This window comes from Monopterus albus, unplaced genomic scaffold (assembly GCF_001952655.1).
Source record: "Monopterus albus unplaced genomic scaffold, M_albus_1.0 scaffold315.1, whole genome shotgun sequence".
Taxonomy (NCBI): domain Eukaryota; kingdom Metazoa; phylum Chordata; class Actinopteri; order Synbranchiformes; family Synbranchidae; genus Monopterus; species Monopterus albus.
Genome location: NW_018128195.1, coordinates 173676 through 201084, shown reverse-complemented (window position 1 = coordinate 201084; position 27409 = coordinate 173676). Strand labels below are relative to the sequence as shown.

Here is a 27409-nt window from a genome sequence, read left to right as displayed (position 1 = left end):
TGGAGGTCTGAAAGCAGGTGTATAAGGTGTTGAGGCCATCCAGCAGGCTGTCTGTGGAGCTGATGATGCTGGTGGTGGTCCTGTAGTATGTTGTGCTTTTATTGTCTTTTGCAAAGTTACAATTATTGTCTCTTTACATGTGAGGTGTGCATGCCACAGTCCTACTTATTGATTTGCAACATTGCCTATGATGAAGTAATATACCCAAAGATATTAAAGGGATGGCCACCTTGGTTTAAATAAGTACAAAAAGATCTTAGAGGCAACAAATGTGCTTTGTCAGTCCTACAGTAATCACATACAAAATCTAAAAGCTGGTAGGAGAAAGATTAGACATGTTCACCATTTAAATTATGCTAAAGAAGAATTCTACCCAGTTTTTACCCAAAAGAGGGTGGTTAACTTCACAGGGGTGATTTCACCCTCTCAGCCAGAGAATGGCTGACCGAGGACTTCCAATGTGTTTAGTTTAATTCACTCTGACAGCTATCACTACAAGACTTGTAGACCACTGTACGTGGAATCAGCAGGACCATCCAGGAAAATTATAAAAAAGAAGATCTGCTGGCAACACTGGAGGCACCAACCAGAGCCACAATTGGCCTGGCACTACACACATGCACGTACTTGCAAAAACTGACCACTGGCACTAAAAACTCCAGCATCCCAGACCTTGACCGTTGCTGCACAGAAATGGATAAACACTTAAAAAGTCACAGATGTAGCTTTATTGTGTTGAATAAAGATGCCAACACTTAACTGTTGAAAGTAACCTTAACAACAAACACAACTGCCGGTGCCTCCAGACCTACTGGAGGATATGTCAGTATAGGGGAGATACAGCAGGTCAAGCACTTCCTCTATGTAGAGCTTAGAGTATGTGTTTTCTACTGGGTGTTGTGGCCCTAATGGGAGCTTGAATAAGCTACAGCTATACAGGAAGCAAGTTACGCTAGAATGTGCTGAAGCTCTGAGTTTGCCACTAGGTTGTTAAGACTGTGTCAATCACATCCAGGGGTCAGGGGAGACAGCAGGAGGGGGTCCACTGTAGCACAATTACTTCTGGAGGTTGCAGTGGGATCAACAGTCAGGCTTTATACAGAACTGAACTGCAGAGGAAAGGTCGCAAGGGTCAGGAAAACATATTCATACTGACAGATGCACGTGTGCGTGTGTGAGAGAAAGAGACTGACTTAAAGTGCCCATGGCATGCTCATTTTGCTCGTTTCCAGCCATTTAAAGTTTAATCTTGGGTACCTCTAGATTAGCTTTGCACCCATCATAACTGCAAAATGTTATATTGCCTTGTTAATTATGTACATTTAAAAAAAGACATCCACCAGTGCCATTTTAAAAGCAGAATTTTTTGACTGTACACGATTTTGTGGATATACTGTAAAACAAAAAAATAATAATGCACTCGATGTTGGCAGTTTTGCTTTCATGACAGGCCCTGCATGACCCCTAATAAACTCAGGATCCTTCTTTGAGTAGGAGTAGAGCTCTAAGAATTAAACTCCAAAAAGCACAACAATTTAGTGGTTTTGTTTTATACCCAAATGCAGAACCACAAGCAGGTCATATTGATCAGGAACAGATGAGTCGTTGGTGACTATAGCTGACACAGGAACAGGAACAGAATAAGATGGCTGAAGTTCTGGGTGGCCTGACACTGAGAAGCTCTGGCTTGGGAAGCTGTGGTCTGTGTGTGCATGAGGGCTAAGAAGATTGTCATCTTTTCTAAGGAGCAGACTGGATATGAGCTGAGTCCAAGATAGGAGCAGGGTAGGAGTAAGCAAACTTATGACAAACCAACAGGGAAACAGACTGGAGCTCATGTTCATAGGAAGGCTGGGCCTCAGTACAATGGCAGATTAGAGTTCAGGGGCACTGCCTGGGGCTCCTGAACAGAAGCAGGACAGGGGCATAGTGCTAGTTGGAGGTGAGGCTGACTGGATGCTAGCAGACCTAATTCTAGCCACAGGGCAGCTGGCTGTTAGCATACCCATGCTAACAGGCTGGAGAAGCATAATGCCCTTTCAAATTCATACAGAGGCATAAAGAGAGTTATGGTCAACAGGGGAAAACAGTTTGTAGCCAAACAAACAGGCTGAAGCAAAATGTTCAGTCAAGGGGCAGACAAATAAAAAGATCTAGGAAACAATAAAGTGTCCATAGACAGGTAGGCAAACAAGGGAAAGACTACGACTAGACACTGTAAGGAAAAGGTGTGGGTCCAACATTTCAAACAGGAGCAGACAAAGTCCAAAGTGACTGCTCCATGCCCAGGCCCACCGCCTTAAGGTGGCTAGGGCACAGTTCAGTTAAACTCAGGCATGATACATATAATGTATAGTGTGATTGCTAACCATGCCTGGCCATGGAACTCGAGCAATACGTATGTGCTATATGAGAGTGCTTCGCTTCACTTGCATCGTGGCGAGCTCTAGCCCTGATCATTTCAAGTGCAGTTTGAGCGCAGGCCAGCAGGGGGAGTAGGGAGGGGGATCATGCTCAGGCACAGTACAAGGCAACTTTGTCTAGTGTGAGTATGTCCTTTATGACACTGGATCTAAAATGACTTGAAAAACATGGGGCAGAGACATGGCCAAGACACAGATTGTGCCAAAAAGTCTGCTACTTCTGCACAATTAAACACAAGAGAGTTAAGAAAATGGATGAACATCAGTGGAAAATGGTCTCTTAAGGCTGCTTAAGATCTAAATGGGGTCTGGTTTGGCAGTAATGAACCTAACATGGGTGTAAGTTAACAATAAAATATGACAAATGGTGAAATCAGAAATCTGTGAAGCTAGATCCAGAATATGGTTGGTGTAACTTAGCATAAACAATGGAAGCAGGTGAAAAAAAGTTATTGATTTTTAATGCATTTTTGAATATGTAAATGGGAGTGTTCAGCCTAAAAAAGTGCTGTTTTAGCTATTTTATGCTGCTACTCTATAACATTGTGTTTCTCAGCTTCAGATACTGCAGAAAGGCTGCCTGCTCCTAAAAAGGAACAATTTCCATGTACAAAATGTACTGGAAAAATACAGAGATGCTACTTATGAATTCAGAAGCGCAAAGCTATCTCCCCTCCCTGTTGAAGCTCTGATGGATGAAAATTATTTGGAATATTCTGACTTCCCAGAGCAAGGCCTGCGAGCATGACAGAGATGTGACTGTTTTAGTGTGGAGAAAAAGTTACCAGATAGCCTGAGAAGAAGGCAGCAGCAACACCTGACAGTATTTAGTTTGACTAAATTACATTTTCTGCCAGGACACATTCTGTTTCAGGAATATTTCTCCCCAAAACTGAAGCACAGTTCAATAAAGACAATTTGAACTAAATATTATATGAAATCTTAGCAAGAGATAAGCAGGGAGGCATTGTGGGAAAAAGAAAAAAAGACTGCAAAGCACTAATGCAGAGCCGGAGGTACAAAAAGGTATTGCTGATTGAGAATGTATAAACCTCTTTCTCACAGCCAACATACCTTTGGAAATTATGCACTGTATCAACACATAACACACTTTTCAGAGACTAAGATCTGTCTCCACGGTAACTGGAGCTGTATGAAATGGGCCTGACTTAAAAATGTAAAGTAATAAAGCGAATGTGTATATAAGCTGTGTGTTTTTGTACTGTATGTGTGTGTGTGTGTGTGTGTGTCTGTGTGTGTGTGTGTGTGTGTCATGCTCTAAAACGCTGGTGACGAGTGTTAGATAAAAGCAAGATACTTTGTGTTAGGGCATATTTTCTTATTATTATAGTGTTATTACAAGAAACATCTTTTCTATAACAACACATCTTTTGATCTTGTTATATCACAAAATTTTCCTGGTAATTTCAAAATGCCACCATATCTCATTAACACAAGTTGGTGTCTTGTTATAGCAAGAAGAAACTTCTATGTGGTGTTAAAAAAAAGAGGATCAAGAAAGCTGTAGCCTACATCATCTAGAGGGAAAAAAACAACGCCTGGTTTAAATATGGTTAAATATTTATTTGATGCTGCGGACATGGCTGACTGAAATACTTCTCCTGTACCAGCACTCGCATTGAGGCTGGAGCCTCTCACAGGGCAACAGGGGTGGGACAGGATTATCACAGTGCTGACACAGACATCTAGAGGGATTATTACTTAAATGGTTTGCCCATATTAAAAACTATACTGTAAGTCAAACTACACAGTACACACAGTATAGGAAATGGAACAACCCAAGCAGCATCCAGTTTGTGGTCTGGGTTCCTAACATAGGTTGAATTCAAGAACAATTTCCATATATAAAATGTTATGAACAAATATAGTGTTGCTACCTGTGCATTCAGAGGAACAAAATTAAAACTCTGATGGGTGAATATTATTTTGAAGGGGTGATGGTGGATATGTGGCGCATAGCATAGACAAACAAAGAAATGGCACAGTATGTGGTCAGGGACAGTTAGGCAGGCTTCAGACAGATGTTGAGACACTGTGCATTGGTGCTGATGGGCAAGAGACAAAACTGACATCATTATCCGTAAGGCTCAATCTAGTCAGATACTTTAATGTCTGCATTTTGGTTTGGCAGCGCAGCACAGACCAGTACCTAATCATGGCCCGGTCACTGACAATCACTCATACCAATTTCACATACACTAAGAGGCACATAAACAAAACATGAACAAAACAAATATATAAAAACATCCTGCTACATGTCTACATCATCATGTTACTATAAATGTTTCTTGTTATAAAGACAAACTGTGCACAAAATATTTTTGCTATAGCCGCAATGAAAGAAACAAAAAATAGTTCAACTTTTTATATTTATCAGAAATAGGAGTCACTCCTCAGCTTATCTGTTGCCCAACTGATACTATGCATATTTACCATATAATGGGCTGACCTTTTTAACACTCACCTGAAAGAAGCACTAATTAAGAGTCCCACTGAGATCTGAAAGCATACTTAGCTCAGAAAGCTCAGAAAATGCACAGTGTGCTCTTTAGCGGAACACTCACAAAGATTCATTATGGTCAACAGAGAGAATGAGCTGCTATTACTGTTATTACAGTAAAGTCTGTCTCTGAAAAACCTTTACTGAATTGTTATTGAGCACCGTGAAATACGCCATCACAAGACTAACCCGAGAATAGCCTACTGAGTGAGAAAGTTTGGCAGATGTAGAGTATTAAGAATACTACTCTAGATGTGTTTCAGTGGCATATCCAGTCATCCATAAATATATATTATTACTATTACTGTGCTGACTAATTTGAGTTTGGTACTGTAGGTTGGATAGTTCTGCCTTTTATGTAATGTTAGATAAACTGACCCTGAATATCTTATTGGAACTGTAATTTACAGGAAATCAAGAAGTCCAGGAACAATTGCAGTGTTTTGAGCAACTCTAATAAGTGTGCCCAGAGTTTCTGCTGTAACTGCAATTTACAGAACATTTACTGTATATTCCTCACTATAAATAATATAGTGAGGATCAACACGCAACAAGACTTGATTTTTTCTTTAAATTTAGCTTCTCTAATTTGCTTTGTTTATTTAAATATCTTATATATATTTTTCTATTTGTATTCAGAGTAGATCATCTGTTGACTTTTTTTTGGCTGTAAATACTACACACACACTTGCTTTATGATAGGATATCGTATCTTATCCAGAGTGCCAGTAAAAGGACCGTAGACCGAGTATCACACCACAACACAAAGCAGCTCTACAGTGAGGATGTTACAATTGATAGAGTTGTTGGTTACGTTAAAATTTTGGCCTAATGGTGGCGCCTGATAAACATTTACAGAGTTAGGAGTCTTTGGTCTCTTTCATTCTTTAAGTGTGTCGAAAGTGGATAATTTAGGTGCAAGTATCTGCCCCCATTAAAACAAAACAAAACAAAAAGAAGCTACAGATATTTCCAAACTCACTCATTCCAAGTTTAGTATCAGATTTTGTCTAATTTTGGAATGTTTCCATTGAATGTTGAAGTGCTTGAGATTTTACAAAAACGCTAAATGTTATAAGTGCCACAGTACCTTTCTTGATGAAACAATAGGAGTTTAATTTGATTCTTGTTACTTCTAGGATGATACCACCTGCTCTAACACTTCTTCCCATTCTTCAAATGACACAAATGAGGGCAGCAAAGTATCAACAGAATTCAAGAGAACTGGGGTCTTCAATATTTTTTTGCTACTTGTCACTTTCTTGCTCTTACCTGCAGTGAGAAGACGCAGTGCAGACAGAGCGCCACCATCACCACAGCCAGCAGCACAGTAGCCAGGTTGCGCATGTCTCCTAGTGACTCCACCAGGGGAATACTGCCCACTTGCCAGTCGTAACAGAGCACGATGGGGGCCAGCAGCAGCCAGGCATTAAAGGACAGCAAATAAGAGTAGGTCAAAATCCTAGGGAGAAGAGGTGAAGAGAGGCAGAGGATGAGGATGAAGAAAAAGATTAATTGATGAGAAGAGGGAAGTAAAAGGGGAAGATGTGAAAGGAAAATCTGGGTCACACAACAATGCTATTAAATGTTAAACCTAATCTAAATTTCAATCAATCATTATCTCAGTACTAAAGTGTTTGGCAGTTTACCAAATAAAATAAACAGGAGGTTGTCCAAGGCCATACGGTATATATTGATTTGGAGAAATTCTCTGGCCTGACATTTAAAGAAATAAGCCTATGCTAAATCACAGAATGTACCAAATGCTAAAGGCCTGTGTCATGTTGCTTCTGCTTTTACTGTGTTTGCTTAAGTCTTTTTCCTCTATGTTTTCTTCAGTGGATTTGAGACTTGCATGGCTGTTGTCTGGAGTATGGATCTGGCCACCGTGTCACAGCTATTAAAACAGCAGGGACAGGGACAGACTGAGACAGCTGGTCTGGTCCAACAAGGACGAGAGGAGCCAGAGAGAGATGAAAAACAAGGAATGAGTAAAGGGCAGAAAAACAGAGCATGGGCAATGTAGGCAGCACATACACACAAACAAAAACATTTTCTTGTGACATTCCACTTATCACATTCATGCCAGTCTGGTGGTTTGTACGCCTAACTTCCATCTAGACCACCTCCCTGTGACTCTAGTGTAGTACATAGAGGTGCTCCATCACTGTTAAAAAAAAAAAAGGTTTCCTCTGAACATAATCCTGCCATTGTTTATGCTTTTCATCACAATGTGACTGGGGAAACAATTCAATTCCATATAAACATAATCTCTAGAAAACAGGGTTGCAAAAAAGGCTGTTGTAATGTCAGCTAGAGGAAGGTAACGCTATTTTCTTTAGGTTAATCCTGCAGAATGTTCATGTGTATTACAGGCCACACACTGTAATTTCTCAATTGTTAAAATACAGCTCAGACCAATGAGAATATTTTATTCCAATAAAATGGGGCTTAAGTCCACATCTACACTCATGTTTTCCATGGTTAAAAGGATGGATTCTTGAACAACATACTCAGAACCCTCAGAATGTGGCTTATAGACTATTTAATTGTTTGTCAACTAGGAAAGGAACCAAAAGAGAGCTCTGTTTTTTTTGTAATTGTGGGCAGAAAACCTTTGACATATAATCAAAATCAGAATCAGAATCAGCTTTATTGGCCAGATGTGTTGAACACAAAGAATTTGACTCTGGCACAGTGGCTATCAGTGTTTATGCACAATGTTCTTCCATAAGGCAACGAGTATACAAAATATCTTATTCCAATTTACCCACAGTAATGTCCTTGAGCTATAATTGGTTTTCACAAGGTCTGCAATACAAGAATACACACTATCATTATGATCCAGTCAAACAGCTCAGTGGCTGGGGGATATGTCATTACTGTCCAAACTGGCTTCCTTTTAGCCTTTAATGAAGAGGAATGGGTTTGTATTTTACTGTAGGAGCACAATAGTAGTCTTTAATTGTACAGGCTGGAGTGTACATTCTATTTAGTCTTATAGAGTGTTGCACTGCCCCTTTCTTTTACCATATGAACGCAGAGCTGCAACAAACTTTCAGAAGGTAAGCATTACCTTAACTCTGACAGGAATGGGGTTCAGTAACACATTATCAAATCTCAATTGAGAGCCAAATCTGCTTATTGAAACTCAATCATTTTGGAGGCTTTATCGAATCTTTCTAAGCAACTTACTTAGTGGGACATGAACACAATTCTTAGTAAAAAAACAAAACAAAAAAAGAAGCTGTTTAATATCACTATAAAGCCCTTTTCAGACAAACATCAGAACCCTGAAATTATCTAGACATTACCCAGAAGAGCTGTATGTGAGAACGCAGATGTCTGAGTCAGCTGGCCTGGAGATTAACTGGACTTTGCCCTGCCTGCTGCCTAGTACAAAGTCCACATAATGTCCAAGTGAGCGAGAGTGAGACCATCTAAGAATACAGCTGGGCGTGTTGAAGTTCTATCATGTGACTGCTGTGAAGCTGTAAGAGTACACACATCCGATGATGAAGGAGAATGAATCAGAATCAGAATCAGAATCCGCTTTATTGGCCAGGTGTGTTGGACACATGAGGAATTTGACTCTGGTACATCGGTTCTCAATGTATCCCCATGCAAGGGGCAAGTAGACAGTAAACCAGCATAAGACTGTGTAATATAACAAATAAGAAGGCACAGCAGAGGATGTACTTCCTGCACCAGCTCAGGAAGTTCGACCTGCCCCAGGAGCTGCTGATACAGTTCTACAGAGGAATCATCGAGTCTGTTCTCTGCACCTCCATCACTGTCTGGTTTGGCTCAGCAACCAAACAGGACAAGAACAAACTTCAGCAGACAGTCAGGACTGCAGAAAAGGTCATTGGTGTGAGCCTGCCCTCCATGGAGGACCTGTACACCTCATGGGTCAAAAGGAGGGCAGAGAGGATCACTGCTGACCCCTCACACCCTGGACACAAGCTGTTTGAACTCCTCCCCTCTGGACGGCATTACAGGTCACTGTGCACCAAGACAACCAGGCACAGGGACAGTTTCTTCCCCCAGGCCATCGTTCTGATGAACACTTGACCCATGACAGTACGACTGGACAATAACCTTCAGTGCAATACCTGTAAATATACCTCGTACAGATTATACAGATTTGTACAGGTCTCTATTTTTATTCCTACTTCCCAACTTTCCCATTTCACAATGAGCATTCCTTGTCTGTCTGCATTGTTTACTGCCTGTCTATACTGCTTATTTTGCATTGTTTGCACTGTTTGTTGCTTGTTAATACTGTTTATTTTGTCATATTACACAGCCTTATGCTGGTTTACTGTTTACTTGCCCCTTGCCCAGGTCTCTATTTTTAAGTACTCTACTTTTATTCCTTTATTCCTATTTATCTCATTTCAATGAGCATTCCTTTGTCTGTCTGCATTGTTTACTGCCTGTCTATACTGCTTATTTTGCATTATGGTCATTTACAATGAAGATGCCAATGAAAACATCTAACTGAAAACACAACGAGATTCAGGAACTCCTGCCATTAAGAGAGGGTGCCAAAATCATCTGACAAATTTAAGGTACAGGATCAAATGTTGTTTATGACCAAAATTACAAACTGGTTACATGACTGCAACATATCCTGCCTCTTGCACACCCTACACAGGTGTCCACATACAGTAGCTATCAGACACACTTTCACTCTTTCATCTACCATTATTATTCCTTTCCCACAACTGACTTCCAGCAAACCTCAGCATGTCTCTAAGTCAATTCTCTCCCCTGACTCCAGCAAAACTAGGTTAACACACAAAAAAATGGTGCACTAAAATCCTCACTGATACTGATAGAGACCATGTTGGACTGAATTCTGAATAGCTAGACTGCAAAGACCAGCTGAAGGTTAGGCACTGATTTCCTTCAGGACCATGTAAAAGAAGAGTCTGTAACTCAACATGGCTGTGAAGCCACCAGCTTACATGTCGGGTGGTGGGGGGGCCTGAACACAGCTATGAAAACATGTCAGGAAGACAAAAATAACCTACTACTCCTCCCTTTTCTCACTCCCCTGTTGTCTCCCTTTGTTCCCCCAACTTCTGTTCAGATTGCCTATTAAAGGGACTGATGACAAGAGAAGGACATGAGAGGCAAAGTCTGAAATAAACACAGGTTTGGGTCAATAGGCATACAGTGTCTTGCAGAAAACTTACAGAAGATGTTACAAGCTCTCTTTCTCTCTCACACAACACACACACACACACACACACACACACATACTAGAAAAAGGAGCCCTCCAATGTAGTGCTGACATGCTGTTCAGAATGCAGCAGAATGCTCTCCACCTGCCTGTCATTTGATGGGTCTGGGGCATAAATTCAATTCCTTTTTCTACATTTTGCACCACAAATGATCTCTCTCACACACAAGCCTCCATACATACACTCACAGACAGGAGAAAGAGAAGGCAGATGGAAAAAAAAGCAGTTAGGGACCAGAGAGCAGAAAGAGGAAATTAATCATTTGTCAGGTGGTCTGACTGGAAGAAGATCCAGGATTCAGGTGTGAAGCAGCACTCTCAGCTGTTCAACACCTCCTCCTACACGAACACGTGTACATGCTTGTAATTATACAACAAGGCACCTCAGTCCTAAACTAAGTGAGGGGAAAATTGAACTATTTCAGATGGTTCTGTCAAGTATAAGCATAAGCATAAACTTTATTATTAAGCATTATCAAAAATACAAGGAATTTGATTCCAGCCCAGTGGCCCCCCAATGTGCACAGTGATATAAACAAAATACATACAGTAGACTAGTTGTTCGAGAGTGTAATGACCAAGGGGAAGAAACTGTCTCTGTGTCTGGTTATAATGTGGTAATATAATAACAATAATAATAATAATATAGTAACGCTTTGCTTATTTTAGGTCCTGTCTTAATCTTAGTCCTGAGATCATATGCTCATGTGAGTTATAGTAATATTTAGTAAAATGCATCCCTCTTGTTTATAATCAATTTTGAATTGAGAAAAACTAATTGCTCCTGTCTTGAAAACTGAATATTTTAGTGTTGTTTTAGTGAAAACCAATGGACATTTTAGTCAAACTTAAGCAAATCGCTTCCAGGTCAGAATCCACTCTGATTTCAATCCAAAACAATTTTTGTCTAAAACTGCTACTGGAAGCTGGTATGTTGTATAATTAGAAATTGTGTTATTAAAAAAATGCAATAAGGTTGGCTGGTCTGATGTCAAGGAATTTAAATAAAACATGAAGATGTGAACCATGTTCTGATTATTAGAGACATAACCAACATAGGAAGGAGTCTAAAAGTCTAAGCTTCATCCTGTAGAACCATAAACGTTTCCACAAAATTTTATGTGTCCATCAATAGTTAAGATAATTCACTCTGAACAGAAGTATTGTGCCAACCAACAGACAGACAATCCAAGAAGCCTCAATCAAAATAATAAAGTATTGTCCAGCAGAAAAACAGTCTCTCATCCATATCATACCTCAACAAAAAATGTTTCCTCAAAAACTAGTGTTACGGATAAAACAAATGATGAGTGTTCAGTCCTGTTTCAGAATTAAAGACTGGTGGGTGCGCACATTCAAAAAGCATCTACAGATGATGGAACAAAAAGTAAACTGAAGTCAGAAGTCAGACAAAGCTGCAAACAAATTAAATTTAATAAGTCAACATTTCAACTGTAACTGTATGTGGGTTGCTATATGATCTGACATCTCAGAACTCATTCCTATTAAATCTCAAAGACTCAGACTGAACTCTGGTTAAAGGTTTGTTGTTCCTGCTGTGTAGAATGAACTTCAAGAGAATTTCAAACAAAAGAAAAATAACTAGAGGTAACAATAATAATGAGGTAACAATCATTGTAGACTACAGAGGAAAAATAGTACACAGAAAAAGAACTCTTCTTTAGGGGAAGAACTGCAAAAACAGTTCAATAACACATTTTAAGCAAGTTTTATACAGTGATATTTGAACAGCATCTGTGAGCATTATAGAATGGCAGGAGATCTTATTCTAACTCCTCCTCAGGAATGATTTAGGAGGAAGGGAGCACATTCTGTACAGTACAGACTGAATAATAGTGGCCCTGAAACCAAACCCTGGGGGGCACTGTGTCATAAGCAAATGTAAATCATTAGCTCATAGCCACAGGATAAGCCTTACCAACACCACACTCATTTTCTTTATGTGTACATAGTGAGTCCAAATATTGATAGTTTTTTTGTTAAAAATCTCTAAATTATATGTTAATGATACATGGCCCGTTTGAGTCCAACCAGGGACCTTTGTTGCATGTTATTCTCTTCCCTTGCCCCATGTACCCTGTCTGCTTCTTGGCTATACCTTTTGAATTAAAGAAACAATGGTGAAAAAAAAGAATATCTAAATAATTTTGTATTGTGATTTGGTCTGTTTCTGATTTACAAAGGGTTTTTTGTTTCATCAACCTCATGTTGGAAAATCAAGGCAGTAACAAATACATTTTGTCATAGTTTTTGTTAATGAAATGAACCAGAACTGGCTTTTGTACTTTCAGATTCCTTATTCTCTCTCAGACAGACTGAAACAGCAAGTATTTCCAATTTCACACACACATACCTACTTGGCATTTAGAAAAAAAAAAGAAATACACACAGCTAAATCAACTATTTCAATCTTGTCACTGCAGACGTCAGTCTAAATGTAATAACAGACATACACATATGATACCACACATGAACATAGTGTGTGTGTGTGTGTGTGCCCTTAGAGAGATCAGACCAGCTGTGTTACAGCTGGTGGTTACATTACAGTTCACACTGCAGTGAATGATGAGAATGAAATGTGACACTTCAACCACATCACATATGGCTACTACAATCCATCATGCTAGAAATGTCATCACACACACACACACACACACACACACACACACACACACGTACAGAGTGAGCTGATTAGTGTCAGTCGGGATGCTGCTGTGATGACTTGAGTTACATATGTAACAGCAGAGACACACTGACATGATGGATTATCACCGCTATAGCTCAGATGAAGGTGAAGTGTATAAATGTGTTTTAACACACACACATGCACAGACACGCACAGAGGTTCAAGGTTTACATTTCTCTCTACGTGCACACTGTCAGTCTCGAACTGCCAAGACAAAAGCAGGAGGGATGGAACAAGGAAAACACAGACACAGACTGACAGACACACAAACAGACATACAGGCGGACAGACAAAGAGGTGGTAAGGAAATACTGAAGGCTCAACCAGCTAGACATCAGGGGGTAGGAAATGAAGGCAAGCAGGAAGGACAGAGCAACCAATATAAAAATCTGCTATAAATTTCCCGGATGGCAGAGAAAGAGCAGCTCTCTTTTTCCACTGCTGTCACACTAATGACAGATTATAGGCTGTCTCAGTGACAATGGCCAAGGCTATATTCAGACTGAGTTTTAAAGATGTGAAAAAATAATGCCCTCTCCACACATTTCTACAGGGGACTGCATTTTCCACAGCCGGCACCAGCACCACAGGGGTCTCTGCAAAACGACACAACCCTGTGTTGTGAAAAAGTTAGATCTGGTTCAACTTTTGCCGCACTGGGCAGTGCATCAGTCATGTAACAGTCACCCAACACTTTTTAGTCAAAAATTGGCTGTTGCATGCTCAACAATGAAGTTCCTAAAGTATTTTAAAAAGGAAACTGAAAGCTCATACAGGTGTACTGTATATTTTTATTTAATTAGACCCATTGATTAGTTGAATTTTACATATGACTTTTGTGTTATTATCGCTGTTACACAGCCCTAACTGTGATTTGAAATAAATCATTTCTATTTGGAAAAAGTAGTCATTGTCTTTGGGATATAAGCCTATAGTTTAAGATAAAAGTGAAACACATGCAGATTATTTCCCTTTTTTGTTGAGTGAGTGGGTTTGATGAGTGGAGCAGGATGCAATGTGACATGAGCAATGAGTGATAATGAACGGACCGGCCTGGTGCAGCTTTGAGCAAGGGAGCGGAGTCAACGAACATCTCAATGAGCGAGCAGCCGAAATTCTCACAGCTCCACCCCGATCATATGCTCATGTTTAAAAAATGAAGGCCAAATTTCTCTTGTACAGTAGTCGTTTCAAGCCAAATGTTGCACACAAAGAAACAAATCTTCACATTTAATGTTTGGCATTTATGGTGTGTTAATTACTTAAAACAACTAAACATTTATTCAAATACCAGTTCATTTTTGAACAACCAAAACAATCTATTAAATAAATCACTGTTTCCATTCTTATATTCATTGTTGTTTATTTTAGTAATAGCAGTACTTTTATTAATTTTTATTAATGCCCATCAACCTGTACGCATGGTGGTCCCATTATAATGTTCATTAGAACAGAAGTCATTTTCCTTTTTGCAAATAAAATCCAGTCAATCTGTCCTCTAGACCCAGAAAACCTGATCAATGATGTAGGTAGGGACAAAAACTACCTGGGTCAAAAAGCACTTTTTGAATTTGTGAGGGGTGTGCGTGGTTCCGCTAAATAGAGGGTGTTAAGGAACAAAAAGACATCTTAAGCTTTCTTAAATTTCTGAAATTCCATGTTTAATCTGTTTGTTCTGTTTGCGTGTCCTTGTACTTGCTACATAGTGAGGACTGAAAAGGTTTTTGTTTTTTTGCTACAGAACAAGAACATTTTGGGTGGTCCTCACTTTGTGAAACACCTTTTTGAGGGTTAAGATTTAGGTTTACAGTAGGTATTAGGGGAAGGGTTAGGCTTAGGCATTTAGTTCTGATGGCTAAGGTTAGGTAATCGGCCAGGGAATGCATTATGTCAGTGAGTGTATCGGCCAGGGAATGCATTATGTCAGTGAGTGTATCGGCCAGGGAATGCATTATGTGGGTGTGTGTGTGGAGGGGGGGGGGGTTTGGTTGGTATGGGACACTGACCTTGTAAGCAAGTGAGGTGAGAAGGAGGCAGGGTTGTCCTGTTCTGAGAAAAGAGGCATGGATCCTCCCATCAGCCACAGCCTGACTGACATGATGATGATCACCTAGAGAAGTGGGTGGAAAAATCTTAGCAATCCTGCCACAGTTTATAAACCTAAGACATGAGTTGTGAAAAACGGATTTTAAATGTATTTGGCTAAGGTGTATGTAAACCTCTGATTCCACTGTAACTCAGATGAAGTATTTAAACTGTGACATAGACATTTGAAGGAAGTTTTACATAAGATGAACAGGGCAGCAGTCAAGTATACTGAACAAAACTTTTCCAAACATCCCTCACACTCAACTGTATCATGCAATCATGAAGCATTTGACAATATTAAAAAAAGCAGTGACAAATAAATTTAATTTAAAGCGTACCAAATGATGATAGGAATACCATATATTTACTGATCTTAAAATCTATGGCCGACAGCCATGTGAGGTATTCACAGTAAGTAAACAATCAACCAAGTGTGCAGAACTGCCAGTACTATACTCTGTAATATAAAAATCCATGTACTCACATAGCCAGAGATAAGGCAGGCTCTTTTGATGAAGGGGCTGCAGATGTAGAAGAGGTCCCTGAGTCTGGAGCCAGACAGGTGGCTGAGGGACACAGAAACAGATTGGAGGTCAGCCAGACCACATTCTTTACCTCTGATGTTAAGCCAGCATAGTATAACTAAAGACATGGAAAGTGTGAAACCAAATAAATCCTTTCCTTCTGGGCAGCACCACGCTGTGCACAACCTCCAGGTGGACTTGTTCAACACAAACCTAGTGTTTTCAGTGGTACATAACAGTACCACAGTCGGTAATATTCTCCTACTCTATTATTAGCTGTAACTTTATTTTCATAGAGCAAAACTTTCACTTTCATCATCATCATCAACTTTATTTATATAGCACGTTTAACACAGCCGAAGCTGACCAAAGCACTTAACACAATATCACTAAAACCTGTTAAAACACAATAAAACATGCAAAAGCAATAAACACAACAACTTTGTTAACTTTATAAATGGATAAATAAATAATCACTTCATGAAATTAAAATAGCAATGATGTATATAAAGTAGAAAATATATATGAATTGTTCTTTTAATGTCTATTTGTTTTAATTTGGACCTTGAGTCTATAATAAAGTGTCATTCATTCATTCATATAATACAGTATATATAATTTAGGGAGTTGGGGCTGTATTGAAGTCCACATAAGCCACTAGTATTGATTACTGGGGCGGTGCGAGAGGAAACTGTCGGGGAAAGGAGGGTATGGGGTCTGTATGGCTGGAGAAGTAAGGGCCAGTTGAACACCCAGTGCTAAACCTGTTGAAGAACACTCAACTCTGGATCATGTCACAAAGTTTGTGGCACTGAGGGAAAAGTACTCTGATTGTTTACTTAAGTAGCAAATCACAGTGTAAAAATACTCAGTTACAAGTAAAATGCTGCATTCAAAATGTAAAGTAAAAGCAAAAAAATCATTAGCATAAAATATACTTTAAGTCCGAAAAGTAAAAGTACTAATTATGCAAAATGGCACAGTTTACATTGATGTACCACTGTGGTTCTCAACTGGCCCTGAGACCCACTTTCCAACTCACTTATCAAGTCGCGACCCACCAGTACAAAATTTCAAACTAATTTATTAAAGTATAAAGCGCCTTTTTAAAACATAGTTAGTACAGCCTTTGTGTCAGATTTTTCTGTCTGCATTGAGGAAATGTTACTCAAACATAAATAAACATCACAACTGCTGTGTAACACAACATATATACAACAGTCAAATGACACAACAGGGTGCTGTATATGTGTAAAACTGAATGCAGAACTGCAAACACAGCATGAAACAAACACACTTTTCACTTAACATGTAAGCAAACTTTTATTTTACAGTGAACTAATGAGATAGTTGTGTTTGTGCTTTAGTTTTGACAAGAGTCTCAGTGTCTGGGCTGAAAGTAGACAGAACTACTCTCAGATCATTGTCCAACCTGTTCCTTTGCTTTGACTTGAGCTGTACCAAAGTGGAGAAGCCACTTTCACACAGATAGTACTGCCTATTAATTTTCTGACCATCAAGTTATCAATTAATCACTTTCTTTGTGTTTTAGAGCTCTATTTCTGTCCAAAAATGATTAAAAGCACTCCACTCCAATGAGCCACACTGTTGCACTGATGTTCTTTCATTAACAAACACACTGTAGTTTGTTTTGACTCAGTCCCACAGAGACTGTACTGCTGCTGCAAATACTCGCTTGAGCACTAAATGTGAATTAATCCCAGCAAATGTAGTATTTCCTCCTGTTTATTTATTTATTTTTGTTAAAAACCACAGTTTTTAGGAATCTAATGAACCATTTTTAAGGAAACGATTGCATATACATCTATATACTTAAAAATTCAGTATCTTCAGTTAGAACCAGGAGGCTTAGAGAGGTAAGATCTACAGACAAAGTGGGGGAGTAACAAAGAATTCAGAGTCAGACAAAGACACTACTGTTAGTCATGGAATATGTTCAAGTCCTTATTTTTGGCTGCACCAAATAGTTTCTTCCTTACTGGTTTAAATTTATTTGTGGATGAATCTGCTCCTACACATTTTTAAATCTTGACTTTCAGATGAATGACATTGCATTTGTTTTCTGGCCTCTCAGTAACTATGTCATTAATTCACTACCATAATTTAAAAGCATTCATGTGTCTGCTTTTCTGCAGTGTTCATAACCTGATCTTGAAGGTCACCATCTATTCAGTCATATTTTTAATCGAGCCGGCCTCCATCCTTCCATCCAGCCAGTGTCATTTATGAACTCTTGTCTGAGACCACAGAGTGCATTCCATTAATCTTAGGTTGAAGCTCAAGAAGGAGCTCTGACTGCAGAAAAAGGCAGCAAGAGAATAAGATGAGACGGAAGGGATTGGGTGGATAGGTAGAGAGAGGAATGCATGGAGAATCCATTCAAAACACTGCCACTTTGAGACGTTCCCCATGTGCATAACTTTCAAAGCATCATACACAGTTGGTGAGAGAAGAGATCTCACAGGAATTCTACACATATTCTGTCTCACAGATCTGTCTTGTCTGTTTCATCTCTGTCTCACCCTCCCTTCGCTACCTACTCCCTTTCTCTCCTTTCTATATTTGTATTTGACAAAGTCTTTGCTCTCTGTTCTGTTGAGGTTCGTGGCACAGAGACAGAATGACAAAGAGGAGTCAGACTCTCCAGACACTGCATTTATCTGAGTTACTGTGAAAGGGTTTAATCCCAAAAACCAAGGTCATTTTATCCTCTGATACCATAGACCTTGTTTCTAGAAAAGCATGATGCACTTAAAAATTTTAATGGGCTCAAAACATACTTCAAATGATGAATCCAGGTAAGGGCAACAATTTCCTAATGAGTTTGGGTATTCAGCCTGTACCAGTCATAAAGAAGGTGGCGTAAAGAAGGATTTTGAGTGTTCATTGCTACTTTTCGTGACAGTAGCTACATTTGATTAAAGCTATATTTGAAAAAGTAGCTACCTTTTGTAGTACTAACAACAAACATGTGGGGAACCATACCCTGCAAGCAGTATAGATTACAGAGAATTAGTTGATAAAGGCATATCACAAACTAAAAGGCATAAGACTTTCAATTCTCTGTTTGAGCTGAGATATTTAATGCCGAAGGGCAAAAATACTCTTCCCTACAGGCAAACATGCACCTTTTGCAGTTTGATCACATCACAAAGTCAAAAGACTGGCTGAAATAGGAGGTGCTGGGATATTGAAATTGTAATTATTTCTTAAAATATTCTACGCATTTGCAAAGCTCTCTGAGAATATATATATACACACACACACACACACACACCTATAAGGTCCATATAAGGTCTTACTTTTGATGTCATAAACAAAGCCATGAGGTCAAAAGAACTAGTTGTTGTAGAGATCTGGAGAAGGATATACAAGAAAATATCTGCAGCATTGAAAGTGCCCAATAGCATGGTTGCCTCCATCATTCTCAAGCTGAAGAAATTTGGAACCACCAAGTCTTCACAGATCTGGCCAAACTGAGTAATCAGGTACAAAGGGCCTTGGTCAGCAGGTAACCAAGAAGCCAAAAGTCTCTATGAACGAGATCCAGAGCTCCTTTCTGGAGATGGGAGAACCTTACAGAAATATAACCATCAGCACAGCACTTTACCAATCAGGCCTCTGGTAGAGTGGTCAGATGAAAGATATCGCTGTGGAACCTGACCTGGGCCAGTATAAGTCAGGCACACACCTGTGATGATTCCCTTATCTTCTGAAAAAACACTCAGTCTCTTCAGTCTGAAGCAAGGCGTAGGATTTATTGCAAAAGGTCACAAATGGCAATATCTCCATTTCGGTTTTGCGAAGCAGAATAGTTTACAGAGCTCCTGCAACATCTTTTATACTCTCTCCATGTGTACCTCCTTGTCTAAATATGGTCTACCCCACCTTTCTCTCTTTGACCTCCAGCGCCATAAACACCATTGTATTTGACCCTAGAGAGGTCAGCCTTAGTCGCCCCTTCAGAAGCTATAAAACAAAAATAACAAGTAAACCATATCTTCTTGACACTTGTTTGTGGTTAATGATACCTCCAGACACATCCAAACATCATGAACATGCCCAAAACTCCATTAAGAGGACAAAAAGTAACAGGTGACATATCACTCTGTCATACACATAAGTCCACCCCATTAAAAGGTAAGACATAAACACATTAACTTGTCACAGGGTGTCATCTTAAAAACATTAAACATTAACATTAAAGATTCAACTTGTCACAGGAAGACATCTTGAAAACATTGAATATTTACCTCAAAGGCTCTTTTCTATCTCTCCTTCTCTGAGGTGCAACAGGTGTCCCTGTGTCTTCATCCAGTCTGGGCAGCTGCCCAAGTAACAGGCTGATAAGTTTTTTTTCTCTTTTCTGCCTGCTTTAACCCTCTTGGTCTCCCACACCATTCCTCACTAAAAGACACTGAGAGGTACCTGAATGACTCTCAGACGATGAGAAGCAAAATCCTCTGATCTGATGAGACACAGATTGAACTATATGGCCACAATTCCCAATAGCGTGTGTGGAGAAAACCAGGCACAGAGCATCACCTTATTAATACCATCCCTACAGTCAAACACGGTGGTGGCAGCATCATGCCGTGGGATGTTTTTCTGCAGCTGGGACTAGGAGACTAGTCAGTATAGTGGGAAGGATGGATGCATAAATATATATATAGCAATTCTGAATGAAAAGCATGTCTTGAATTATTTCCAATTAGTGTCCTTAGTGCAGAGAAGTAAACCTTTTCCACCAAAGGAACCTATTAATGCAGACTAGCTCTGTCACTGGGTCTTTGCTTTACACAGTATAGCGATATCCTTGCTAGCTGCAGAGACTAAGAAGCTAGGTGGCACTACAACACAGCCATGACAAGTATGGCATGGACTAAACCCGATTTTACTAGCACATAAAATAAAACATCTCTTTCAACCAACTGTTACTTTGGATAATCCACAGAACCTGTTTTCAAACGGACCAGAAAGTGGCATAGTAAATTATTCTGCGCATCACTGTGAAATAGTTGATTTGGACACTTGGTGACCACTGACTGGTTTAGTTGGTAAACTACTCTACTTGGTGAGCTTTTGCTGGGCAGAATGACCATTTTAAAAATTGAAATAGAAAGCAACACTCTACATCCTTGGCCGGAAAAAAAAAAGATTTTAATAAAAAAAAATAAATCACTCAAATCAACAATGAGAAGATTGGTTTCACATTAAAAAGTGAAAGAATGAAACAGCACCACACACAAACTCTCTCTCACACACACATATGGGTGAGTCAGTGGGGACCAGACAGATGTTGGTGGTGCCTTCAGACCTAAATCATGCGAAAGACAATTCTATATGTCTAAATAACAGTATGCTAATGTGACAACTGTGACCACGGCAGCAGCAAAAGATGAATGGACGGGGAAATATGTGTGTTTAGGGGGAGATGCTGTGGAAGGTAGGCCCTAAGCAAGAGAATATCAATTTTGGTTGATTATTTTGATGAAAGGTCAGATTGTCAGCTCCCTCACACTTATGAAAAGTTTACAGTGAGGGTAAACAAACCAAAAATCCAGTGTCCCACTTGGTGTGTGACAACATCTTATTTGTGGATTAGGTCCAGTTAAGTCCAAAACTACTTTCTAAACTACAAGTTATTTGAAGCCTATGATCCATCCTTCAGTCAGCTGAAACTCTTGACATTCCTCCCACTGAGTGGCGTTTCCTCTTTACCTCCTCACCGTGTGCCACAGTTGCTTTCACTCACCCAGCCATTGTGGCAGAAACAAGGCTGCAGGCTAACAATGAACCACTGATTCAGAGGAGTGGGCACTCTGTTGTGACCTTGCTACACTCACAGCAGAGCTGCTCACTCTCAGGGCTTTTACATTATGATAACAATGAGAAGAATGATGTAATCGTGCCCAACTATCTCTATAAAGGTAATTAACAGGCATCTGAAAATGGGTGTTCCTCAACATTTATTAGGCTATATAATGCTTCTGAATTGCAGACATCTTTTAGGATAGAATTTCTGTGGTAGGAGAAAGTTTAATAAAACCTATGGCAGTATCCCTACAGACTAAAAGCAGCACACATGGTCTGCACAGTATTAGTGGGCAAAATAAAATGAAAGAAGTTGTTATACATTTGGTTATAAAATTATGCATCACATTACAACTGTCAGTCACACACTGTTAATGAACAACTTGTGCACAGCCCCAAGAAAAAGCAGCAAAGTAGCCTCAAATCATGACGCTCCCTCCACCATACTTCATTGTTGGGATGATGCTTTCATGTTGGTACGTGGTTCTCTTTTCACACAATACATAGTGCTGTGTTCTTCCCAAACAATTCTACCTTCATTTCATCTGTCCACAGAACTTTTTCCCAGTAGTGTTCTGGAGTGTCAAGGTGTTCTTTGGCAAACTTCAAGTGTGCTGCAGTGTTGTTGTTTTTGAAGAACAATGGCTTCCTCCATGGTGTCCTGCCATGGATACCACACTTGTTCAATATTTTATGTATGGTTACTCATGAACCACCTCCAATGAATCCTTCACATCTTTAGCTGTTGCTCTAGAGTTCTTCTTTACCTTATTGAGCATTCTGCATTGTGCCTTTGGAGTGATGGTGGCTGGGTGCCCACTTCTTTAGAGAGTAGCCACAGTACCAAAATGTCTCCATTCACTGTGGACTGATGAATATCTAAAGTCTTTGAGATGATTCTGTAAATCAAAACCCTTGATCACAGGACTTCCAAGATCTCTTTTTGAGAGGCATGGCTCATATCAGCTGATGCCGCTTGTGAATAGCACAGTGACACTGTTTGAGTGTTTTTATAAGTCAAGGTTGTTCTAAACCACACCTCCATTCTCGTTTCATTGACTGGACTCCAGGATTGCTAACACCTGACTCCAGCTGACATTTAGTGACATCAGAAGCCTTAGGAGTTAGCGGGTGTGTTAGCAGCTCTATAAGGCATAGTAGTCCTTTACCCTAAATGTTAACGTCAGCATGCTAACCTGCTTACAGTAATGATGTTAACATGCTGATGTTTAGTATGTATAAAGTTCACCATTCTCACTATATTAGTTCAGCATGCTGCCATTCTAACATGTAATAATTAGCACTAAAGTTAAAGTACTGCTGAGGCTGCTGAGAATGTCAGTAGTTTTGCCAGTACAGTATTTGCTCATAAATCAACGTATTGGATAAACTAAAAATGTGGCCTGATGATGGAGAAGTTATTGCTGTGTGTGCATGATCACATTTCTTCTGTCTATCTCTCATGTCTCTCTCTTTCTCAGAGTTGATGTCATGCCACGTCTTATGATATGCTATGAAGTGTGAAGGGCTGCTCCAGGACAGTGACAGAGCTGAACCGTTTTACAGCTCTATGACACTGACAAAACCCACACCCTGTCTTCCATCTGTGTGTATGGGTACTTGCATGGCTATACACTGTGAGGACCATTTAAGCTTTATACCATAAGAGTGAATACATTTGCTATTTTATCATTTACCTCCTCATTAAGGTCCCACCTCATCTCATGCCTGTTCACTTTTCTGAACGACTTCCACAAAATCCTCCATGTGAACCTGGACACTTCAGTGCTGGAACTATTGTCATTCTGCTAACAGAACTGTCACCAAGATTACAATTTTTGCACTTTATGAAACATGGGCAATATTCACAATGACTTTAGGCAAATAAAACTGATAATGTTTTGTGGCTCGCAGAAAAGGCACTGACAGAATGCTAAACCTCTAAAAGGTTAAGGATTCTTTGAAACCGCCAACTGTCACGAAAGGTTTAAAACCATATATACAGTATGTACACATTTCATAAAAAGCGGACTCTTGTAGAAGCCGAGGCAGAAATGCTGTAATGCTGTACCACTACAAAACCTGGAAGGGACTGGGATCAGCACATCTGAGAGGATCACTGAGGACACAAAGCATCTGACCCTGACACCACTGGCCAAATCGCCACTTGTGGGCCTCCAGGAACAATATCTCTACCCATGACATAAGGTTTCACTCTCTTGTTTACATAAAAATTTCACATTTTCTCACAAATCTACTGTAGATAAAAATGTAAATGCATATGAGGATAATGTAGTAAAAATAACATCTGCCCTTGGATAAAATCCTAAAACAATCAGTTTAATGATTTTGATGTGTAGCTTTGAGAACTTGGAGGAGCTGTAGTGACTGTAAGAAAATCCTCAAGTGAGGCACAAACACACGTCCTGGGGCAGCATATGTTCAAGGTAAATGATCAAATGGGATTTGGAATATATCTTAACAGAATTTCTGACTTGATCAAAACTGAGTTTGTCAAAAAAGAAAGAATCTCTGTGTGTTTAACTGATGAGTGGTCTCTTACACAATGCTACTGTATGTTCTACTTGTAAGATCGGTAAGACCTATTTTATGAGTAATGTGAGTAAAATGAAACTAAAAACACAAAAAGAGCCTATTCTGCACACGATGTTTACTTTACTTGGGACCATGAATATATGCACAAACTCTGGGGGCAAGCTGGTCAGCAGCTGTTGAGCTACTATATGTTGCTCTAAGCCAAAATGGACATTACTCCCATTCTCAGAGGCAAACCAATAGAAAGGCAAATCCCTTACAGTAAATGATTTCTCATCTAGCTCTGCACTGCTAAAAAATAACAGTGAACTGCTGATTGACCAAACTGCACATTTTCATAACCGATTTCTCCCCTGGAATCCAAAATAGAAAGGGGATGTATAATTAATGGTCTGACACTCATGATGAAGGGCTGATGTTCTACTGTTGCTTTAAATCCAATTTATAATCTTTTCTTAACCATCTCCTCCACCCAGTTCCCTATATTTTACATTACAATCATGGTCGTGTGCACGTGCCCATGCACACACTTGCCCAAGATCACACCCATTTGCCTACCAGATGAGGTCAAATTTGCACTGCATAAAACTGAGGAGAGGATTACTGTCAGGTATCATTCCCAGCTCACAACACTGCTCAAGATTATACTCAGGGGAGCTTTACTCTATGTGTGCATGTGTGTATGTTCCTCCCTGGAAGACATTGACTGAAGTGCCCAAAGAACCTGCTCATTAATCATAGAAACACAGAGGTATTCTCACACATACAGTACCTCTCTGTGTCTATCCTCTGAGAGACCAGGAGCGATTCCTCCGAGTCACAAAGAGCAATTCCTTCATATTAAATCCATCAATCTTCACTAACCTATGATTTTATTCTGGACCTTTATGGGGAAACATGTTGCTTTTGTTTTTCTAGTCTCCTAAATCCTTAACAGGGAGAGGCAGGCCACGCTGCAAGGAGTGTTTTCTATAGACAGGGAGAATAATGAATGTTACACATGCAGCATACAACATATAACATAGAATACAGGCTACAGCATAACTGAGCACACCTCAGTGCAACAACATATAATGTAAAATGTACAATGTTACAATAACTGTATAATTTTTAAGATGAAGCACAGCAATTTCATTTTATGTATAATTAAAAACAAACAAGTTAGATAAACTACATTCAAAAAATATGATCCCCAAATAAAGTGACCACCTGTGACCACTGTGCCAAAACCCAGTTTAATTGTAATCGCTGGATCAAAAGTGACTGCTCCTGTTATTTCCACTTAATGCTGACATACACACTTTTGCATGTCAGTAACTAGTGTATTACGGATGTAGCAAGACCAGAAACCCATGGTACAATACTGCCAAGTCCACAATACAAACTTTGTCAGTGTCCTTTCCACCCATGTCAATTCTTGAAATGAGAAAAATGCTGCCACACAACAACTCGAGAATGGTTTTGGCCTCGGTTTAGGTGGTCTAATTGTTACATCCCTAGCAACTATGAGTGAAATACAAAAAATGCTACGAAAACCACAATTACAGTGGCTATGTTACATTACTGATCTCTGATCACTTTACTGGATTATAAATTCAGGTTTCTTCTTGTCTTGGGGTGCTTTCATACTTGGTCCCATTCAGCCCTCAAAATTAACTCAGAGCGATTAATCAGAATTTTTTGTGGAAATGCGAACAGTCCAAATGAACTCAACCCCTCTGAAACAAGCTGAACTGAGACCACCTCCCAAAGGGGGCTCAGTTCGGTTTGTTTCAAGTCTGCGACGTGGTTCGCCGAATCTGTGTATTGTGAACACAAAGCACTCCAGGTTTCGCTTTAGTCTTTTGCATGTAACATGTAAAGGAAACACCAGCAATCTGTTGAAATATCAAGCAAAAGTCCATCATGGAGAAATGCAGTTTTCCAATGACTAGCTTACAGTTTCTGTCCTTGCCCAGGTATGTTATTATTTACCAAACCTTGAGCTCACACACGGAGTCAACTAAATTATACGAATATGGGTTAATGATTAAAAACAACCATTAGCAAGCTGTCTATTGTGGGTTCATTCATAAATTCAATCTGCAATAGTCAAAGCATCATGTGACCTGTCATTCAGAAATTCAGTTTCACTTGACAGCGCTATAGTGATTTGGGGGCTGGAGGCAACTCACAGTAAAAGTACTGTCAAAGAAAAAGTTTTGCATTCAGTTAATTCTTCTTCTTTTCTTTTTTTTAAGGATTTCCTTCAGTTTTCGGCTCATATGAGAATGAGGGGCTTCATTAGGACCCCAGTACAGTGCCACATCAAAGTGAAAAAAAAAAACCCACTATGTCAAAACAAATCAATACATGAGGTGATTCTCTTTTTTGTTTTTTTTTAACTATGAAATGTCACTTTTTTCCTGATGTTGTTTGGAGAATATAGACACTTCTTTTTAAGGCAGAACACCCAGTTGAATTTCACTGCAGGAAAAGCATACCTATTTTCACTTTAGAATGTAAATTGCACATTGGCACTAGAGAAAAAGAATCAAAGCTGTCACCCAACTCAATGCTTGTCTAAACAAAATGGCTATCCTTTGAGCCACATTAATAAAAGCCAGGAAAAATATTAATTTCTAATTGGTTGATATTTCCTTACAGTCATGTATCAACAGAAATAATTCTGTCATCGGTTTATGTAAATTAGTGTACATGGAAATCAAGCCTATGCTGGAGGTAGGACTGCATATATAAAGAATGAGCTAGAATATGAGGAACAACAGTACAAGATAAAGTCGGTGGTTAAACCCAAGGTGATCATAGCAGAAATAGGTTTAAAATGGATGATGACTTTTCATGAAGTTACCATAAAATAAAAAATACAAGAAAGTCCCTTGGCAACAACTTCTTCAATTCTCCATCCCCCCCTCTGCCACAAAAATCTGCTGTTTAGCTCCCATCATGTCATTCCAGACTTGCAATTTTACACCTGGCCACTAGCTGTCTCCATAGACACATGACCCATGCACCTGTCTGTAGAGCTCCATCAATCAGGCTGGTGCTCACAAGCTGATTAGCTGTCTCTGACCCTGACATTCTAGGGAAACAATGAGCAGTACAAAAGATGCTATTTTGATCTCCATCTCAAAACCGGTATTAATTTGATTTGATTTGATTTATTCTTTCAAACATGTAACGACAGTCAACATGTCAACACACATAATTTCACACAAATCCACAAATGCATTATCAATTTGCTTATACCTAGTACATGCTTGAACAGAGTAGGAAGAAGTTAGACTTATCTGGTCCTACCCCATGACATCATCTTACCATCATTGGTTTGCAAGCAGTATTACTACATAGATAATTTTGTTCTACACCACGCTAGTGATATACTAAAAATATTACAGGACTATTAACATTCTTACATAATTACATACTTTGATAATTATCTTCTACATCACACAAGTAGAATTATACACCACACTCACAATGTTACACCTGATTAATCGTTAA

General features: G+C 39.4%; 1 protein-coding gene across 3 annotated transcripts in view; it reads right to left on the bottom strand.

The window, feature by feature from the left end:
• The window catches only part of tmtc1 (transmembrane O-mannosyltransferase targeting cadherins 1), a 166758-nt gene that overhangs the window by 56367 nt on the left and 82982 nt on the right, over positions 1–27409 (bottom strand). For all 3 annotated transcript variants that reach the window (XM_020623887.1, XM_020623889.1, XM_020623888.1), the window contains exons 5-7: positions 15475–15556; positions 14909–15012; positions 6217–6406 (exon numbers count right to left, since the gene is read on the bottom strand). In XM_020623887.1, the coding sequence (XP_020479543.1) occupies positions 6217–6406; positions 14909–15012; positions 15475–15556 (376 nt within the window). The remainder of the gene's footprint in view (positions 1–6216; positions 6407–14908; positions 15013–15474; positions 15557–27409) is intronic.